Source organism: Astyanax mexicanus, chromosome 4 (assembly GCF_023375975.1).
Source record: "Astyanax mexicanus isolate ESR-SI-001 chromosome 4, AstMex3_surface, whole genome shotgun sequence".
In the NCBI taxonomy this organism is placed as follows: Eukaryota; Metazoa; Chordata; class Actinopteri; order Characiformes; family Acestrorhamphidae; genus Astyanax; species Astyanax mexicanus.
In genome coordinates this window covers 52,728,453-52,749,992 of record NC_064411.1, presented here as the reverse complement: position 1 = coordinate 52,749,992, position 21,540 = coordinate 52,728,453, and the positions used below count along the sequence as shown (strand labels likewise).

Sequence of the window (21,540 nt, the reverse complement as noted above, 5' to 3'; positions counted from 1 at the left end):
GAGTTACAAGACATTGAGAACATCGATGTGGAGTAAAAGAACATTAAGAACATTACAGTGGAATTACAGGATATTGAGGTGAAGTAACAGCACAATGGGAACATTGAACATATTGAAGTGGAGTAACAGGACATTGAGAACATTTAAGAGCAGTGAGGTGGAATGACAGGACATTGAGGTGGACTAATAGGACATTGAGAACATTACAGTGGAATTACAGGACATTGAGAACAGTGATGTGGAGTAACAGGACAGTGAGAACATTGCGCACATTCAGGTAGAGTACCAAGACATTGAGAACAGTGAAGCGGAGTAAACAGGACATTGAGACCATTGAAATCGAGTAACAAGACATTGAGGACAGTGAGGTGGAATTGCAGGACATTGAGAACAGTAAGGTGGAGTAAGAGGACATTGAGAACTGTGAGGTGGAGTAACAAAACATTGAGGACGTTAAGAACAGTGAGGTGGAGTAACAGGACATTGAGGACATTAAGGTGGAATTACAGGTCATTGAGAACAGTAAGGTGGAGTAACAAAACATTGAGGACGTTAAGAACAGTGAGGTGGAGTAACAGGACATTGAGGACAGTGAGGTGAAATTACAGGACATTGAGAACAGTGACGTGGAATAACAGAGCAATGAGGTGGAGAAATAGGACATTAAGAACATTGAGAACATTACGGTGGGATTACAGGACATTGAGAACAGGTAGAGTAACAAAACATTGAGGTCACTGAAAACACTGAGGTGGAGTAACAAGACTTTCTGAACATTTAAGAACAGTGAGGTGGAGTAACAGGACATTGAGAACTTTAAGGTGGAATTACAGGACATAAAAAAGTAAGGGGAATTAATAAAACTTTGAGGACATAAAGAACAGTGAGATGGAGTAATGTGAATTTTAACACATTTTAAGAACAGTGAGGTGAAATAACAGGATATTAAGGCAGAGTAACAGGACGTTGAGGGAATTAAGGTGGAGTAACACAACATTAAGGACACAGAGAACATTATGGGGGAGTAAAGAGACTTTGTGAAGGTTGTTCTAATTTCTTAACATAATTATTATAAAACTGAGAGAAAGTTCTGCACTGCTCCTTTAATATATAAATCATGTTTATCCGAGGATCAGTTCTTCAGATTTACAGATCTGAAGATTTACAGCGATCAGACGGCTTTAGGTGATTGTGGAGGAACAGGCCGAGTGAACATGCCCTGCTACGGCCGAGCGGCCCGGCTACTACTGCTATTACTGTATGAGAAAACCAGAAACGTCTCATTTTCCCCTCTCCGCCGAGCAGAGCAGCGTCCACGGCTCCAAACGCCAGCTTTTCAGCTTGTCTTCAGCAAATCTGTGGGACGAGCAGAACGGCCAGAGCTCCATCAAATATCAAATCCTGCTCTGACCTTTCCGTCCCTCGCACAGACATGCTTAAGGCATTACGACTTCACGAGTCAGGCTACGGAGGGCTCGCGTTCTGCTGCAGGCCAAAAAGCTGGAGATTTATCTCAGCAATGGTTTAGCAAGTATGTGATGGAAAATTGGACACTCCCACGCGGACAGGAGGGCTTTTGGTAGCGCCGGGTGCGCTTTTGCGCAATTGTCGACATTCGTCAGTAAATCTATCCAGCAAAGCCTCCTCAGAAACCACGTAGACGATGTTCGTGCGCGATCACGCAACAAGGCGAAGCCCCGGGGTCACAGAGCGGGGGGACGGGCGAGACGTTAAAAGGTGAGGGAGACCTGGAAAAGGTATCAGCGAGATCCCAATAAGATCCAGACGTGGAAAACAGGGGCACATTAAAAAATAAAAGCTCTATTTACAAACCAGATTATTTAATCAGTATGCAGTCCCGCAGGCCGGCGGGAGCCAAGACGCTAATGCACGGTTGAAACTCCAGATTGCCTTCCTACTTCTCCAGATCCATTTGGATGCTTGCAGTGTCAGGTAGCCACAGCATGTGTGCATTAGCAGACTCTGGTTATAAAGGCAAGCGAAGGGCCTCATTGACTAGATAATGGTTTTACCATCCCGGCCCACGCAATCGATCCCCGGGGATATCTCGTAATACGTTTTAAAACGTTAGCGTTTAAACATTTTAGCATTTTTAACAAATTTTATCTCCAGCTTGTGACAGATTTGACAGTAACGAAGTTATGGAGGCATTTGATATCACTGCAATCCTCTTTTTTGTTTGATGTTTGCAAGCCTTTGCAGACAACTTTTGCAATCAACTCTATGTGGGAGTGTTTGGCTGCATCCTGGATCCTGGACTTCTCGCTAAATCTAATGCTAAATCGTTGCTTTTTCTGTTTCTGCTGCTGCTGGTTCTGGTTCTGGTAGTGATTTAATGGATCTCACATGAGTGGCTCCCTGCCATGCTGGGGACAAGAGCATGGAAGCATGGGTAGCAGAGAAAAGACAAGAGAGATTACTCTCTCTCTCTCTTTCTCTCTACTTCATGAAGTCTGCTGGAGTGCCTCAAGTCTCTACTCTGGACCCGCTGAGGATTGCAATGAAGACTTCTTCTATAAAGTTTTTTTTTTTTTATGCAAAGGAACTTTTGGTCTGTCCAAGAGCGAAGCTTTTGAACTGTCTCCATTTCTCTTTTTTCCTCAGTAATGTGAAAGCTTTAGTTCAAGTTCTACCAGGAGACTCAAATGTGCATCAATCAACCTGTCTTTACATTTACATTTATGCCATTAAGCCGTAATTATCCAGAGAGACTTACAAAGTTATTCCTATTACAGAGCAGGGTCTTGCCCAATGACTCTTATTGATGTAGTACAGCATTCAGTCACCCAGAGCTGGAATTGAACCCCAGTCTCCCACATGGTAGATGTGGGAGACCTCCACTTACACACCTGCTTTCCTGCTTTCAGATGCTTTCTTCCTTCTACTGCCTCCAGTTTGGTCCTAACAGCTGCATGGTGGCTTGGAGTCACCCTGGATTTATCTAGATATTGGAGATATGATACTGAGCCAATGATAGGGTCTTTGCTTTGCCAAATACTTACATTTACCATATTTGGCATCTTTCAAGCTGTCATCCTTGTAGACTAAAGCTAAAATTACTTGTCTGGCTAGTTGGTTGTTATGTTTGGGAAACTATAAGTACAGTAATGGCACTTGGATGTGGACCAAAACCAAGGGATACTGGACCGGGTCTTAGGCGTCGTTCACATTACCAGGCTAAAGTGACTCAAATCTGTTTTCTTTTTGCTTTTCCGCATTAGCATTAGCGCTACGTGCTTCTCTCTTGTACCCACACTGCATCTCTTGGTGGAGCTGTGCAGCTATAGCTGAAAAAAAAAACAGCAAAAGCAAACCGCCTGTCCTGTTTTTTCACCTCCTCGACCTGAACATGAACTTCAGACCAGCTGTTTCCTGTTTCTCCACTCCAGCAAAAGATGCTCCACATATGAGCTGCTAACAAACTCATCCATTTCCCTTTATAAAGCTACTGGGGTGTTAGCACATGCAGAACTTGCTTTCTATGGTCAACCAGTAGCTATTTCCTTAGGGTTCTTTGTGAAGAAATTATTGGTGATGAATTGTCTTTGTTTTTAGGCCAAACTCTTCAGAACCTCTTTGGTAACATCTTCCAACATCGTTTTCCTGAAGATCATCAAAATATCTACATGTTCTCCTACTTTCTTGTACACAAATGTTGTCCAAGCCCTTGCGTCCATCCCTTCAGAACCCAGATCCAAAACACCAATGTTGTTTTAGAAGATAATGACAGAGAAGAAGACAGCTCTACCCACAAACTCCTTCAGATTCCTTTACAGGAAGCTTTAGCACTGTACCCACAGCATGACTCCCTCTCCCACATCCGTGTGGTGAGTGCTAAGCCTTGCTGCAGGCCATGCGTGAAGCAGACCTAAGCCTGGCCAGTGGAGGTTGGATCTTCTGGTCTCCACTGACCTTGGAAACTGGTGGAATGGACACTGTGAATGAGGATGTTTGTGCTCTGAATTCGTCTGACCATGTCGTGGAAATCTCCAAATGAAGCCTGACCCTTTTTCTTAAGGCATTATGTCACAGTGACTTTTTTTAAATAAATGTTATGAGGAGATTCCAACATGTTTTTTTTAGACTGTGTGGCTGATTTCTGTGAAGAACATTAGTAGTTGAAGCATAGACCTTCTTTAAACAGGTACAATGCTCTGAATTCCCAACACAGCAGATGTTTGAGCATATTCAGATTTTTCTAGAGCTTGTTTGGACAGCTTTTGAAGGTTTCACCTTGAAAAAATGTAGATAGACCAGCCTGGTCTGATAAAATCCTGATCTAATAAAATTGGAGGCTATGAGTCTACATAGTACCATCATAAGATAAACCATGATACCTCCACCACCATGTTTCACTGTTAGAAAACGACTGGTCTCCATGCAGCACATAATTAATTTGAAAATAGACCACCTTTGAAAGGGCAAAATGCCCTAATGATGATGATGTGGATGAAGATGACGATGACGAGTCAATGTCAATCTCAGGACAACACATGATGATCTCAGGAAAAGGCACGTCATGATGATGGTCTACTGAAAACACTTACACAGCAAATTCTGTTTTTTTTTTTTAATGAACTCATTGAGAGTTAATATCAACTCATTTTAATTGTATATGCGTGACCATCTAATACACTCTATCACAGAGTTTAATTTACTCTTTTCTGGAAGTTAGCCTTTTAACTCTGTTCAAAAGTTAAATCTGAACTGTCATGGAATTAAAATAATTATCTCATATAGAGTAAAATACAGCTCTCATCTGTAGTTAATTTGTACCATAAACTTCTTCACAGTAATGCAAAGATTTGTGTTATTAAACTATAATTATTCTAAAACATTGTAATATTTTAAAACCCCTGAACATTAAGGAGTAAAAATGACAACAAAAAGTATCATTACTGATTACAATGACAATTTCATACTCAACGAGTAACTTTAATAATGAATTGCAGTTTTCAGTGTATTGCCAGCACTTTATCACACTTTACAGTGCAGAATATGGTAACTTGCTCTTATAGCCAACAACACATCAACTAGGCAAACTACCATTATATAAAATACAATGAAACACCCCATGGAAGGAGCACTGGTGGGCAAGACTTCACACTGATGGTAAACTGGGATTGTGGGACACGCCCATTAGAGAGTTCAGTCACGCTCCTCAACACCTTGGAATATACTCTGAACTCCAGAAATATTATCTCAGGACAACACTTGATGATCTCATGGCAACACATATGATGGCCATAGGACAATACACATAATGATGATCATGATGATCTCAGGACAAGGCATACATCAACATAATGACGATGGTCTGCTGAAAACACTCATGACTAAGAAGATAAACATCATTTGTACCATCTTGAGACCTTTATTGTCATATCCTCATGTGTTGTCCTGAGACCATCTATGGTGATAATGATTTAAGGAAAAAAAGACAAGAAACGATGAGGGTCTTTGGACAATACATGTGATGATGATGGCTTCAGGGCAACAATTGGAAAGATAACCATCAATCTAGTGGTAGAAACAAAAGACACTGATGTCGTCATAGACTGAACGAGATTTTGATTGGCTGAGACTTATTTGAAGTTGGCTAAACTTGAAGGTTGAGCAGAACATGGAGATCTCAATGTTTGGCTAACGCTTGTTTGGAAAGATCCTATAGGTTTTCCCCTGATTGGGGTCAATGAAATCCAGCATTGCCCCCTAAGAAAAAATAAATAAAAGGTAAGAATCTTTACATGGAGACTTTCGTTTGAGTCTGTTTGTCTACAAAGATAAAAATCAGTTTTTTGGGAATGGGTTTAATTATTTTCCTGACCTGTGATTTATTTGAACAGAAGCAGTCTGGCCTTGAGGCCGGCGTGATTTCTCTCCGTGTGGGACAGAAATGTCTGGAACAGCTTAAGAGATTTGGGCAGATTGATATCGTTGCGTCCAATCAGACATGTATTTGTACTGGGGCTGCGGTGTGTGTTTATATCTATCGGTGCAGGAGTAAGATGTTTGAGTCATTTGAAGGCTAAAATAGCTAACACCTAGATAGCAAAATTCCACATGTCGAGTCTGAGTTGCTTTGGCCCTAATCTGGTTTGGACCTAGGCCTGATTTTGGCCCAAATTCTCAGCTCACATCTGGCTCTAGTGCTGCATGTGCCAATACCCTGGTTGCTGAGTATGATATGGTTATCGGCCCAAACCGCCTGATCCAACACACTGTTTGCTGAGTATAATATAGGAATTGGCTCGAGTCTCTTGTATTTTATAGATTTATAAAAGTTTTATAAGATTTGTTCTGTATAATTTTAGCATGTAAACATGTTTTCAAACAATGAGTCAAGCATTTAAACTTGATTTGAAAAATGAGGGTGAATGAGAACCAGCCCAAATTGCTTGTTCCAAAACCCTGGTTGCTGAAAATAAAATGGGAATCGGCCCATACTGCTTGTTCCAACACCCCGTTTGCTGAGTGTAATATGGGAATTGTCTTAAACTGCTTCTTCCAACACCATGTTTGCTAAGTATAATATGGGAATCGGCCCAAACTGCTTGATCAACTCCCCGGTTGCAGAGTATAATATGGGAATTGGCCCAAACCACTTGTTCCTACACCCTGGTTGCTAAGTTTAATATGGGAATCGGCTCAAACTGCTTGTGCCAACTCCCCAATTGCTAAGAATACAATGGTTATCGGCCCAAACTACCTGATCCACTGAGTTTAATATGAGTATTTGCCCGAGATGCTTGTTCTAACACCCTGGTTGCCTTGTATAATATGGGAATTGGTCCAAACCTCCTGATCCAACACCCTGTTTGCTGAGTATAATATGAAAATTGGACCAAACCGCTTGTTCCAACACCCCCGGTTGCAGAGTGTAATATAGGAATTGGCCCAAAATTACTTGTTCCGACACCCCAGTTATAGAGGGTAATATGGTAATTGACCCAAACCACTTTGTTCCAACACCCCGGTTGCTGAGTTTAATATGGGAATCGGCTCAAACTGCATGTGCCAACTCCCCAATTGCTAAGAATAAAATGGTTATCGGCCCAAACTACCTGATCCAACACCCTGTTTACTGAGTATAATATGAGTATTTGCCCGAGATGCTTGTTCTAACACCCTGGTTGCCTTGTATAATATGGGAATTGGCTCAAACTGCTTGTTACAACACCCCGTTTGCTGAGTATAATATGAAAATCGGACCAAACCGCTTGTTCCAACACCCTGGTTGCAGAGTATAATATGGGAATTGACAAAATCCACCTGATCCAACACCCCGATTGTTGAGTATAATATGGTAATCGACCCAAATTGCTTGTTCCAACACCCTAGTTGCAGAGGCTAATTTGCTAATCGACCCAAAACACCTAATCCACCACCCTGGTTGCAGAGCATAATATGGAAATGGGCCTGAGCTGCATGTGCCAACACATCAGTTGCCAAATATAGTATGGAAATCAGCCAGAGCCACTTGTGCTGATGTCCCAGTTGCAAAGTATAATATCACCCCAAATTGCTTGTTCCAACACCCCGGTTGCAGAGTATAATATGGAAGTCAACTCGGGCTACTTGATCCACCATTCTGGTTACCGCATTCAACCCAATCCCGACTGTGCTTTTTTTAAAGTCATCAATTGTTTTTATGTCCATAGTAAATGTAATATACTGTACTTAAATGTACAAAAGCTGCCTACAAGGAATATATTTGGCTTTATAGTAATGTTTAAAAAATCACACTGATGCCATTTATTTAAATATTTCGTCCTCATCTCCACTCAGGATATTCATTATATACTGTACCACCCGATTTAAAAAAAATAGCCATAAAACACCCATAAGGCCCTGCTGTTAGTAACGCAATACTCTCTCTGATTCATGTGTGGGCTTGGCGTCTATAGGATATGTTCTGTTTATCCCGCTGAGCTGGACAGTGGCATGGGCTTTACGAGTGCGGATCACTCAGAAACCTTCAATGCAGCGTTTTAGCGTTTAGCTCGCCTCGCGCCGCATGCTTGTGGTTCTGTTATGTTGTGGAAAGTATTGGAGCGATGGGACGTCTTTTTCCATTCCAAAAACACTCAACTCCTCCGAGCACAGACAAGCAGTTTGTACTCATTAATCATGGTGTGAAAAGCCAGAAGCAACATATCAAGTGTCCTTGCATGCGTCTGGTGGTTAAGAACTGGGATCTGTCACCATTAACTGGCGATCACTGTCTGTATGTTAGATGTCTTTATGGGCTGGTAGCTTCCTCGCTCGCTTGCTGGGCTGAGGAAAAGCGTGAAATCGCTGTTTGAAACAAGATAAATGCTTTTGTGATCAGCGAATGCGTTGTGTTGTTGAGAGAGGGGCAGTGAGAGTTAGTTATAAGATTTAATCCATATTTCAGCATCAATAAACTGTAATCTACCTTCTGAACTCAACATTTTACATTGCTAAAAAACATTAAAGGAGAACTTAATGGTTCTCCTTTTAAATTGACTTTTAGTGTAGTAAAACAAGATAAAGAGTACTAACCTTTGTTGAATAGCCCATTTCTGTTCACCCACAGCTTTCTAAAATCCAGTAATTTAGTGCTTTTTGCTAAGCACTCTATACAACAGCCGCTTCTGGGCATATTTTGCCACAATAAATTGCTTTTTTACACCGTTTACCAGGCTCAAAGTAGCTCCACACCTCATTGGTAGAATCTAGAGAGCCCTGACATTTAAAATGAGGCATTATTAACTTTAAAAGTGCACATGAAGCTTAAAAAAATAGCCATTTCATCTTATAGTTCAGCTAAATCTCCGGGCGCCGCCATCACTGTACTGATAATGTCATAGACATATATACATAGACTCCGCAAAGACTGCCTTCAGGCGCCCTGTGCATTTATTTACACTGAGGAAAATGTTTAATACAACTATAATACTCACAACTTTACCTATTTTTACCGATTTTCACATGATTTGGTTTGCTACAAATGGCAGAGATGTAGTTATGATACAGGACACTGTCCCACATTACAAATACCTGCTTACATGTAAAATACTTTGTATTATTCTCTTTAACAGAGACAGACCTATGGTACAGTGGTTTTTAATAAGCTTCTTGTGCACTTTTTAAGTTATAAGTGGCTTGTTTTAAATGTAAGACCACTCTGCATTCTACCAAATAGGTGTGGAGCTACTTTGAGCTGGATAACGGTGAAAAAAAAAACTGTTTATTGGGGCAAAATATGCCCCAAAGCGACATTTGTAAAGAGTGCTGGACAAAAAGCATACAATTACTGGATCTCAGAAAGCTGTGGGAGAAAGGAGGTGAGCTATTTAACAAAGTTAAGCACTCTTGATCATATTTTACTACAACAAAAGTCAATTTAACATCGTTAAGTTCTCCTTTAATATCTTTAAAAAATGTCACCAGGCTCTGTGAAAAAAAGTGAATTAGGTAAGGAAGTTGAATAAATGATTAATAAGCATAAAAAAATGCATTCAAGTTTCTGGATTAATCGTGTGTGTTATTACATATACAGTGATGACAATAATTTATTGTGGTGATGGACAGTTCTGTTGGAAACAGGAGAGTTGAGGTGCACATTGAATTCTGCCGTGATTTGATCAGCCGTGGTTTTATGTTTTTTTTGGATACAATCCGGGTTAGCACCCGAACATCCCTTTCAGACAGCTTCCTCTTACAGCGTCCACAGTTAATCCTGTTGGATGTGGTTGGATGTGGTATGCTGACATTACCCTGGATACCGTGGCTCTTGATGCATCACAAAGACTTGCTGTCTTGGCCACAGATGCTCCAGCAAGACGTGCACCAACAATTTGTCCTCTTTTGAACTCTGGTATGTCACCCATAATGTTATAGTGTGCATTGTAATATTTAGAGCAGAACTGTGCTCTTACCCTGCTAATTGAACCTTCACACTCTGCTCTTACTGGTGCAATAATGTGCAATTAATGAAGATTGAACACCAGGCTGCTCCAATTTAGCCATGAAACCTCCCACACTAAAATGACAGGTGTTTCCGTTTAATTGTCCAACCCGTGTATATTTCGATCCATGATCTGACAGATGTTCTGCAGCTTTGTGTAAGATTGGATGTTTTGTTTTGTTGTAGCTGGTTTGAGGAGAAGTTTCCGGCTGAGCAGGAAGGACATCAGAGTGCAGGAGACCCAAATTAGATGGAGGAAGAGTCAAATCCTGGTGTCCAAGAACTTTCCCAGCTATCAAGACGTGGTTCCATACAGCAGAAAGCCTGGAGAACCCTATCGCCTGGTTCTTCTGGTCGGTAAGTTCACTACTCCCATAGACTTAGTAGTGTTCCACATTGGCTGGTAACTCTGATTAACTTATCCTGTGCAACAGAGGAAGATCTTGCTCTTCCTTTTCTGGAATCCTTTAATTTTCCCAAAAATTGACAGTGTGCCTTATAATCTGGTGCGCGTTATGTATGAATTCAACCAGTCCAGATATTAAGGAGCAGTAAAGCCACTATGCTGAATACAGTATTATAAGGGTGAGTTTTCAGTGAAGTTTCTCCAGCACTAAGGCTGGGTGCAGCAGCATTAGCATTAGCATTATCCGCTAACCGCAGGGCTCTCTCTTTCGCCATTCAGAAGAGAGTATATAAGATCACTGAAGTACGAAGTTGTACAGGAGTTTCAATTTAGTTCTCCAGCACTGAGACTGAAGCATTATTAGCATAAGCTGTTCACCTCGATAAGCGCTAGCTCTTTCATCTTTCAGAGGTGAGTATTATCGGCCTGTAGCTTGCTGCTAACCCTGGCTAGCAATGCTGGAGCAGCATTAGCATTAGCCGCTAACCTCGCTAAGCGCTAGCTCTTTCGCCGCTCAAAGGTGATTATTATCGACCTGTAGCTTGCTGCTAACCCTGGCTAGCACTGCTGGGGCAGCATTAACATTAGCCACTAACCACGCTAAGTGCTAGCTCTTTTGCCGCTCAGAGGTCAGTATTATCAGCCTGTAGCCTGCTGCTAACCCTGGATAACACTGCTGGAGCAGCATTAGCATTAGCCGCTTACCACACAAAGCACTAGCCTTTTTGCTATTCAGAGGTGAGTATTATCGGCCTGTAGCCTGCTGCTAACCCCGGCTAGCACTGCTGGAGCAGCATTAGCATTAGTCGCTAACTAGAAGGAAAACATGGCGATACCCCTGTTCCTTACTAGTTTCGCTTAAAATGCGTCTTATAATCCGGTGCGCATTATGTATGAATTCTACCAGTCAGGTATTAAGGAGCAGTAAAGCCACTCCACTGAAGGACAGAGTTATACAGGAGTTTCAGTTTAGTTCTCCAGCACTGAGACTGAAGCATTATTAGCATTAGCTGCTAACCTCACTAAGCGCTAGCTCTTTCGCCGCTCAGAGGTGAGTATTATCGGCCTGTAGCTTGCTGCTAACCCTGGCTAGCAATGCTGGAGCAGCATTAGCATTAGCCGCTAACCTCGCTAAGCGCTAGCTCTTTCGCTGCTCCGAGGTGAGTATTATCAGCCTGTATCCTGCTGCTAACCTTGGATAACACTGCTGGAGCAGTACTAGCATTAGCCGCTAACCACGCTAAGCGATAGCTCTTTCGCCGCTCAGAGGTGAGTGTTATCGGCCTGTAGCCGGCTGCTAACCCTGGATAGCACTGCTGGAGCAGTATTAGCATTAGCCGCTAGCCGCGCTAAGCATATCTCTCTGCTGTTCAGAGGTGAGTATTATCAGCCTGTAGCCTGCTGCTATCCCTGACTAGCACTGCTGGAGCAGTACTAGCATTAGCCGCTAACTAGAAAAAAAAACATGGCAACGCCCCTGTTCCTTACTAGTGTCGCCTAAAATGTGCCTTATAATCCGGTGCACCCTATGTATAAAAATAGACTTTTACTGATAGTGCGCCTTATAATCCGGGTTGTCTTAAAATTCTAAAATATGGTAAATTGAGTTGCTATATGAAATAAAAATAGCAGTGTTAAACAAATGACTCCACTGCAATAAACAGACAAAAAAAATCAAATATTATGTTTGATGTATATTTATTAATTTATTAATGAATGTATTATTATTCTTTTAATTTTTTTGCATTACAGGCTGAAAAAAGAAAGGACTAGTAGTATTTTTACATCACTTGAACTTGATCAGTCAGGTCTGAAAGGGTTAAACTACACAGATGGAAGGCCTAAAAATATACAGTTGGTGGGGTGTCAGATAGCAATGAACATTGCAATACATCTTGCACAGAGTTTAAGATGTTCTGAAGATGTTCTGACTCATCTATCCTCCACTATCTGGTAATATCTTGTCAGAATATCTTACATTCTTACTCTATTTGCTCATTTTCCCCGCTTTACACTTTAAATAACTATAAAAACAGTCTGTTTAGAGCTCTTCTGCTTTTATTTCCTCACTCTTTTGACCTAAAGGTGGTTAAACACCCAGAAGCACTGAGGGCTGATGAGTGGCCTTTGGGATTAATCCCAAACTAGCACTAGCTAAGTTTCCATCCACGCATTAGAGTAAAGCATGCCTTTATTTGATTAAATTAAATTAAAAAGCACAGCAGTGATATTAAACAGGTGCCTCCTGCGTCTCCTGAGCTGCTGCTGCTGCTGCTGATGTTATAGCCAGTACATTCTGTCTCTGCTCTTTTATATGATATGAAATGAGAATAATGATAATAATAATAAAATGAAACACAGTGGTAGTGAGAGCTCGCTCATCATTAAAGATCTCTCAGGAGTGTTTTAACATGTGAGTTTGTTCTCTGGACAGTTTGAAAGAGATCTGGCTACTTATAAAATAATAGTGGATCTAATATTATATCTATATTATTCTTTTCCATTTAATAAACCTGATTAGCTTGTAGTAGTGCTGGACTGTATGACCCAAAGTGTATATCATGGTTCCACGGGTTGTACAGTCCTTTATAATCTATTTATTCTTTTTTTTTTTTAGTAGTTTCTGAATTAGTTTATCTAATTTAGCTGTTTATAGGTATATATTTGAGTAAAATGAACATTGTGGTTTTATTTTATAAACTATAAACAACATTTCTTTCAAATTCCAAATAAAAATATCTTCATTTAGAGCATTTATTTGCAGAAAATGAGAAATGACTGAAATAACAAAAAAAAAGATGCTTGTTTTTTAATCACAGTTTTTTATGCATCTTGGCATCATGTTCTCCTCCACCAGTCTTACACACTGCTTTTGGATAACTTTATGCTGCTTTACTCCTGGTGCAAGCAGTTCAGTTTGGTTTGATGGCTTGTGATCATCCATCTTCTTGATTATATTCCAGAGGATTTCAATTTGGTTAAATCAAAGAAACTCATCATTTTTAAGTGGCCTCTTAAAAATGGCATTAAATTAAGGCTTTGATTAGTATTGGGTTTACTTTTTCTTGCAAACGTACACAATATATTAAAAAATCAGACTTCATTATCAGGAAAAACAAATAAAGGATGTGAACGATAAACTGTAAAAAGAGATACGCCGATGCTAACAGACTTTTTCTACAAATGTTGTACGATATTAGGCCCCAACAGCTTAGCAGCACCATTGCAACCTCTACTGACACCATTGCAACACATTCACAACTGTCTAGCAACACCATAGCGACCAACCAAACTGATACCATAGCAACACCTTAGCGACCACTTAGCAACACCTTAGCAACTGCTTAGCAACACCATAGCTACCACCACGAACACATTATAGCAACACCATAGCAACCACTAACGAATCATCACTTTAGCCACATTCACTCGCAGTTTCTGCAGGAACTGCACTCTACTATAAATTATTTTAGGGAGTGTCTATTTTTTTCCAGGTTCATGAAATACAGTTTGCTTTTTGACAGGAAAGGTTTACATTTAACAATCAGTACCACACAGTTTTACCTATAAAAAGGGTACCACTTTAAAATAAGGCTTTTTGTAAATAAGGGTTTATAAGTAGTCTATGAAGATGTTTATTAATGGTTAATAATTAGGTTGTGAATAATTTACAAAAAATAATAAGTAGTTAAAACACATACATAAACTCAACCTTTATAAACACTTTATAAAGGAGCCTTATTTTAAAGTGGTACCCATTAAAGGAGAACTCCGGTGTAAAATGGACTTTTGTTGTAGTAAAACACTTTGTAGTTCTTACCTTTGATGAATAGCACACATCCATTCTTCCACAGCATTCTGAGATCCAAAAATTTTAACAGTTTGTCCAAAAACCTTCAGACTGGGTGATACGGGGCATAATTTGCCCCGATAAATTGCTTTTTCCACCGTTATCCAGCTCAAAGTAGCTCCACACCTCCTTGCTAGAATCCGGAGAGACCTGACCTTTAAAACGAGCCATTAATAACTAAAAAAGTGCATGAGAAGCTTATTAAAAAACACTGTTTACATCCTATAATGCTACTAGCTTCAGCTCAGAGCGCCGCCATCACTGTACTGATAAAGACATAGACATTTATATGCATATATATAAATGTCAAGGTCTCTCCGGATTCTAGCAGGGAGGTGTGGAGCTACTTTGAGCTGGATAACGGTGTAAAAAGTGGTAAATTTATCGGAATAAATTATGCTCCGTATCACCCAGTCTGAAGGGTGTTTGAACAAACTGTTAAAATCTTACATTTCTGGATCTCTGAACGCTGTGGGAGAATGAAGGTGTGCTATTCATCAAAGATAAGAACTTTTATCATGTTTTACTACAACAAAAGTCACATTTTACACCAGAGTTCTCCTTTAAAGTCTGGAAATAAAGTTCTGAAGAGTGAATGGATCAGGTGAGGCCTGATCAATTCACCCTCTGTAATGCCCCTCTGTAATGCCCCTTTAATGCAGTTTATATGAGTTTTGTGTTTTTTTTACAGCTTTGACATTGTTGACTTTGCTGGATTCCGCGCGAGAGCAGGTTGACGGGGTGCGATGCGTTTTAGTGCCTTTAGTGTTTTGTGGGTTTAATAACGGCGTGTTCGGTTCTGCATGTCGGTGGGGTTTTATTTAACCTCGCTCTGGTCTGTGGTCTTCGTGCAGTAAAAGCTAGCGGTCCCCCGAGCGCTGTACGAGCGCTGGCCGTCCTCCGCGGGAATCATGAACCATCGTTTCTCAATTAAAGCTCTTGTTCTTATCGGGGCTGCTGTGATTCTCTCGCGCTCCTGAGCAGCTTATGGATACGTTTACAGTCTGGAGAGCTCTGGCGAGGCACGGCTGGGCCGTACGGATCTGTTTTCATTGCCGTGCTGGACGGCTCCTCGGGCCTGCAGAATGTTCCTCCTAATGGTGTTTGGAATGGCGGGTTTTAAATGGGGTATCAGGGAAAGCGCGTCCGTCCTCTGGACGTGAAGAAACCAGTCGTTTCCCGTCATTCAGCTCGACCCAAGAGCGAGGAAACGTATCTGGATGTAATGGGAGCCTTTCTACGCTCTGTTGTTTTGAATGTCCCAGCCATGAATGAAGCCTTCTGGGAGAAAAGAGCTGCCACTGAAGAAGAAGGTCTGGATTTGTTTTAAACACTCTACATAATGCCACTTTTGCCTCATTTCCTTGTATATCAGTGATTCTTATTGTTCTGCATTGTACAAGGGTTGGACAATGAAACTGAAACACCTGGTTTTATGTAGCCAGGTGGTGAATTGAGTATACACCTTTAAAACGTGTGTCTGTAACTTTAAGAAACACAATCAGAAGTGTTGTCACCCTGAGAGAGGAAAGGGAGGAGCTAAGAGCATGGTAGAGAAGGAGGCTCAAGCTGCAGTGAATGGTGGTGCTCCATTTTAGGATCCATCCAGAGCCATCCTAAGGAAATAAGAGGTAAAAATCAGGAAATTTTTACCTCTTATTTCCTGATCTATATACATATATGAGTTTCACATTTTGAACTGAATTCCTGACATAAGTAACTTTTCAATGCTATTCAGTTTAAACTCTGTATAATAGAGTTTTCTAGTTTTCTTAACTGTAAGCGCTCAAATTCATCCCGAAAAAATGACAGCGTGTCCAAAGCTGCTCCCCTTCTCCCGGCCTGCTGAAATAAAAATGTGTCTCTGTGGCAAATTTAGAGAATTGAGTGTGAGATATATCAGAGGTGAGAACAGCAGCTGGCGGGAGGATGAGAGCAGATGTAAGCTGGGTATTTTTGTGAAGGAAAACAGCAGAAGACGTAGAGAGAGCCGCTGATCTCTCCTCCAGCGCAGGAAGGTTTATTTCAGAAGAGCTTAATCATCCCGGAGAGGTCAGAACCCGCCTTGTCTTCTCCTGAAGCTTTAGAGGAAACTGAGACTCCAGAAATGTTGCAATCTGAGGGTGGAAGCACCTGAGAGCTCTCTGGAATATTGGATTCGTCCATCGCTAAACAGTTTTCCAAAACAGGGATGATCAGGAGTCTGGGAATTCTGCTGAACGCTGAGCGATTTCTGCAGTTTGTCTTTATATGAACCTCCGTTTCCGCCAATTTAACTAAAACGTAAAAAAAACTCGAAACATATTTATAAAAATGTACAAGCGAATTCCACATGCTACAACACAGTTTTGAGATATATCCTTATCTTGTGTAGTATCTTAAAACAATGAGATATCTCAAAGCAATGCCTTATCCCCTCAAGATAATGAGATAGTATCTCAAAATATGACTTAGTATCTCAAAGTAATGATGTAGCATCTCAAAAGTAATGAGATGTTATCTGCAAATAATGATTTAGCATCTTAAAATAATGACATTGTACAATAATGACATTAAAAATTGTGTAGTATCTCAAAACCTTGAGATATCTCAAAATAATTATGTATAACCTCATGATAATGAAATAGGATCTCTAAATAATGACGTAGTGTATCCAAATAATATCAGCATTTTTAAAAATCTTTAAAAATAGTATCTTTAAAGCTCACCTTCCGTCGTTTTTTCTTTCATTTTAAAATGTCTAGTTGTGGTCTCTAGTATGAATGAATGACATGTGAGCCGTTTTTGTAAAAAAAAAGTGCTCAGGTGTCTCTGTATAGCTCTTTTTTAATGGACTGTTTTAGGGGTGTGTCCAAAATGACCGGATTCCAGCTTTGCTCATGAATATTCATCCATGCAAACAGCATGCAAATATCTCTCCTCTGATTGGCTAGGAGCACTGCGACGCCCCTCCGCCGCTCTGCCGCTCACTGCCTCCCACCTCCTAACTGATGAGCGGTGATGTTGCGTCGCTTCAGCTCCGCCTCTGGGAGTTTCTCGAGCCAAGGTGGGCTGGTCTGTGAGTTTCTGCCTACGTAGGCAGAAAGATAATTCAAAATTCACCCGTTTTTCGGAGGGGGGAGGGGGGATTTCTTTGCTTAGCTCCTGCAGACAATGGGGGCTGCAAAACAGTTTAATGTGCAGGTGTACACATTCAACTCGGAGAGACCTACTGTATTCCACAAAAAACAAGAAAAATCGGATTTTCGCGGAAGGTGACCTTTAAATTAGTAGATAGTATCGCAAAATAATGACATAGTATCTTAGTAGTAGTGTCTAGAAATCATAATGTAGTATCTTAAAAAATAATAACTTAGCATCTCAAAATAAGAAGATAATGAGATCTTAAAATAACGAGATATTATCTGAGAATAATGACTAAGTCTCTTAAAGTAGTGAGATAATATCTTAAAATATACCAGCATTTTAAAATAATGACTTTTCTCAAAATAATTAGATAGTATCCGGAAAATAATTAGATATTATCTCAAAATAATAATATATTATCGCATACATATAAGTAATGACTTAGAATCTCAAGATAATGAGAGTATTTCAAAATAATGAGATTGTATGTCACAATAATGACTTAGTGTCTAGAAATCCTAAAGTAGTATCTTAACAATTAATAGCTTAACAACTCAAAAGAAACATATATCTGAAATATATATATATATTTTTAAATAATCAGATAATATCTCAAAATAAGGAATTAGTATCTCATAATAATTACTTACTATTTTAAAATTTCTTGTTATTAAAAAATAATGACTTAGTATCAACAAATGACACAGAAAATATCTCAAAAAAACGAGATGCCTGAAAATAGTTAAATAATGTCTCAAAAGAACGACTCAAAAGTATCTCAGGATAAGTATGAGATCACCTCAAAAATGTAAAAAAAAAATCTTTGTTTCACCCCATTTTAGGGTTCTGAATATTTTCACCCCCTTTCTTAAATGATTGACAGTAATGTTTCCCTAAAAAACGAGAATCACCGTTCAGGTTAAGAAGAATGTGATCTTCCACATCTTTAAGCTGTTTTTCACATTTGTAGTAAGTGTGTGTTTTTTTTTTCCCCCCAAACAAACACAAAAAGTCATCCTGGAGTTTTGCGAGCCCACCAGAGCATCCCTGACCGTCCCTCATCTCCTGCTAATGAGCAGGTTGCGGCGCAAATTGCCGGTTTCGTTTTCGGCGTATGTCATTGGCGTGGGTTTACGTTGGCCCCGGAGACGGGGCATTAACTCTGTGATCTGCCCCGGTGGCTCGGAGATACGGGAGCGGGACTCGGAGCTGCGGAGGTGAAGGAAAATATACTGGATCTTCCTAAACCTGTTTACTCAGGGGGCCACAGACAGAGCCTGCAGATATCTGAGGACCCGTCTCTGGTTCTGGAGGATCCGCCGGTGTACGGTGACTCTGAGGGGGCGGGCAGGGCGCCCACACGAGGTCAAACAGGAAGAATTGAATCCCTTTATTTCATCCCCTCGCTCGTTCGTTTCGCTCGACCCTGCTAAAGCCATTTGTTGAGGAAAGCAGCGCAGGCTCGTCTCCACCGTTTCGTACGTGATTAGAATGGCAGGTATTCGTGGAATTCTGCTTAGCGTCAACACCGCCACCAGTGACGGATGCTCTGATGGACTCTTAAAGAAACATTCCAGTTCTGTATCTGAAATAACCTCGAAAAACAACCCAAAGGACCCTATCGTACACCCTGTCCTTAAAGTTCAGGAATAAATCTACACTGATGGGTGTGGTGGTCTGGAAGTGAGGTGTGTTCAGGTCAATTTCTGGCATGTTTCTATTTTGGCGGGTGGAAAACATTCAAGTAAATGGTAGATGCATGTCACAATTGAAGATCTCTCACCAAGAGGTGCACTACCCAAAATAAGCCTCTGAGAGCCTTTTTTATGCTCTCTTATAGTGTAAATCAGTGTCTAATCATCAAAAATCTTGGGTCTCTCAGTCTTGTCAACTAGGCGAAATGTCTTTGAGTACATTTTAAAAGCATTTCTTGCAATTAATGATCTCTCACTAAGAGGTGCACTACCCAACAGTAGCCTCTGAGAGCCTTTTTTATGCTCTCCTATGGTGTAAATCAGTATCTAATCTTAAAAAATATTTTGTCTTTCAGTCTGTCAACTATGCAAACTGTCTTTGAGTACATTTTAAAAGCCTTTCTAGCAATTAATAGTCTCTCACCAAGAGGTGCACTACCCAACAGTAGCCTCTGAGAGCCTTTTTATGCTATCTTGTGGCATGAATTAGAATCTAATCATCAAAAATCTTGCGTCTTTCAGTCTGTCAAATAGGCGAAATGTCTTGGATTGCATCATAGAGGAATGTCTAGGAATTACTAATCTCTCACCAAGAGGTGCACTACCCAATAGTTAGCCGATGAGAGCCTTTTATGCTCTCTTGTGGCAAGAATAAGTATCTGATCATCAAAAATATTGCTTCTCTCAGTCTGTCAACTATGCAAACTGTCTTCGAGTACATCATACAGGAATGTCTAGGAATTACTAATCTCTCACCAAAAGGTGCACTACCCAACAATTAGTCTCTGAGAGCCTTTTATGCTCTCTTGTGGCAAGAACCAGTATCTAATCATCAAAAATATTGCTTCTCTCAGTCTGTCAACTAGACAAACTGTCTTTGAGTACATTAAAAAAGAATGTCTAACAATTAACAATCTCTCACCAAGAGGTGTACTACCCAATAATGGCCTCTGAGTGTCTGTTTATGCTCTCAACCAGGTTTTTCATCAATCCAGGTCAGTGATGTGGCTTTAATTCTTAGCTTATTTTGTGCCATAAAGTCTTTTCTACTCGTTTCTCAGTACAGAGATATACATCAAAATTACTGTCTGTGCTGTTCGACAGAGTGAGACAAATCCAGCACATAGAAATGAGGATAAAACCCCTAAAAACCACTGAACTATTCCTTTAAATATGTTCCCCAAGAGCTCATCGCGTCTTCTGCATGTCACGGACCCTCAGCCCGAGCCTTTGTTGAACGGGCATCAGACAGATCCTTCATCCCCGCCACAGGAATATGGCTTTTCCTTCTGGGAGCGCTCGGGCCGGGGCCGAGTCCGGGTCTGAGCGGTGGAGGCGCGCGAGCGGCGGGAGCCATAGACTGAAATCAATACAGCATTACCCCATCGGGCGTGCACTCACGCCCCGCTAATGCAAACTGCAGATGCCTTCTGGGATAAAGAGCCACTTCATAGGCCGGGCAAGGCATGAACACATGGAGCACGGAGCATGTCCTCACTATGTCCTCACTGATTTCACACATCAAAAATCACTTACAACAGGGAGCTGCTCTGGGGCAGTTTGTCTTAGACTTCATCACCGGGCCTAGGCCTCGCCGTCGCACTCGCAGTGGAGGCGCGAATGTTTACGGGACAGCCGAGGGTCTGATGACTGAAGGGTGATGAAAATGTAAATAGTGAAAGTGGAGATTTAGCTAAGCGAGTGTTTATGGTGGCTGGGAGTGCTAATTCAGCAGTCCATGAGGCTAATGAGGGATTTTCCTGTATGTGGGTGGGAGGGGGTAAGTTGGTTGTTCTACTGTATTTGGTCCAAATTAGATATTATAGTCTTGACTTGGACTCAAATAGCACTAGTAAGTCTTGGTCTTGACCTGGAATTGACTACCACAAAGTCTTGGACTATGGGTTTAGGTCTTGGACTCCATTTGTCCTAGTCTTGACTCAGACTAGGACACTTGAAGTCTTAGTCAAACCCCAGACTTTGTTGACCACCACAAAAACCTGGTCTTCACTTGGACTCCAATTGTCCTATTCTTGACCTGGACTAGACTGACAAAAGTTTTGGAGTTGATTTAGACTTCAGTTACCCTGGTTTTAACCTGGACTTGACTGACCAAAGTCTTGGACTTGACTGAGACTTCAAGTCTTGAGCTGGACTTGACTGACAAAAGTTTTGGCTTGATTTAGACTTGATGTGTCCTGGTCTTGACCTGGGTTTGATTACCACAAAGTCTTGATCTTGAGTCAGACTTTACGTGTCCTAGTTTTTTGACCTGGACTTGACTACGACAAAGTCTGGGTCTGACTTGGACTCAATTACCTTAGAAGTCATGGGTATTTGTTTTAGTATTGACTTGAAATTAGCTATCACAAAGTCTTGACGAAAATTTGGACCTTGACCTGGATCCAATGTGTCCTGAACTTGCTCTCAACTTGGAACTCACCATTACTTAACAGTACTAGTCTTGACTACACTACTAATGTCACTATCAGAACCAAACATCTCTTTG

The 21,540-nt window shown here is 40.9% G+C and overlaps 1 protein-coding gene across 1 annotated transcript in view; it reads left to right on the top strand.

The window, feature by feature from the left end:
• The window catches only part of mpp7b (MAGUK p55 scaffold protein 7b), an 88,043-nt gene that overhangs the window by 46,174 nt on the left and 20,329 nt on the right, over positions 1–21,540 (top strand). The window contains exon 13 of the mRNA XM_022678681.2: positions 10,142–10,312. Coding sequence (XP_022534402.2) covers positions 10,142–10,312 — 171 coding nt within the window. The remainder of the gene's footprint in view (positions 1–10,141; positions 10,313–21,540) is intronic.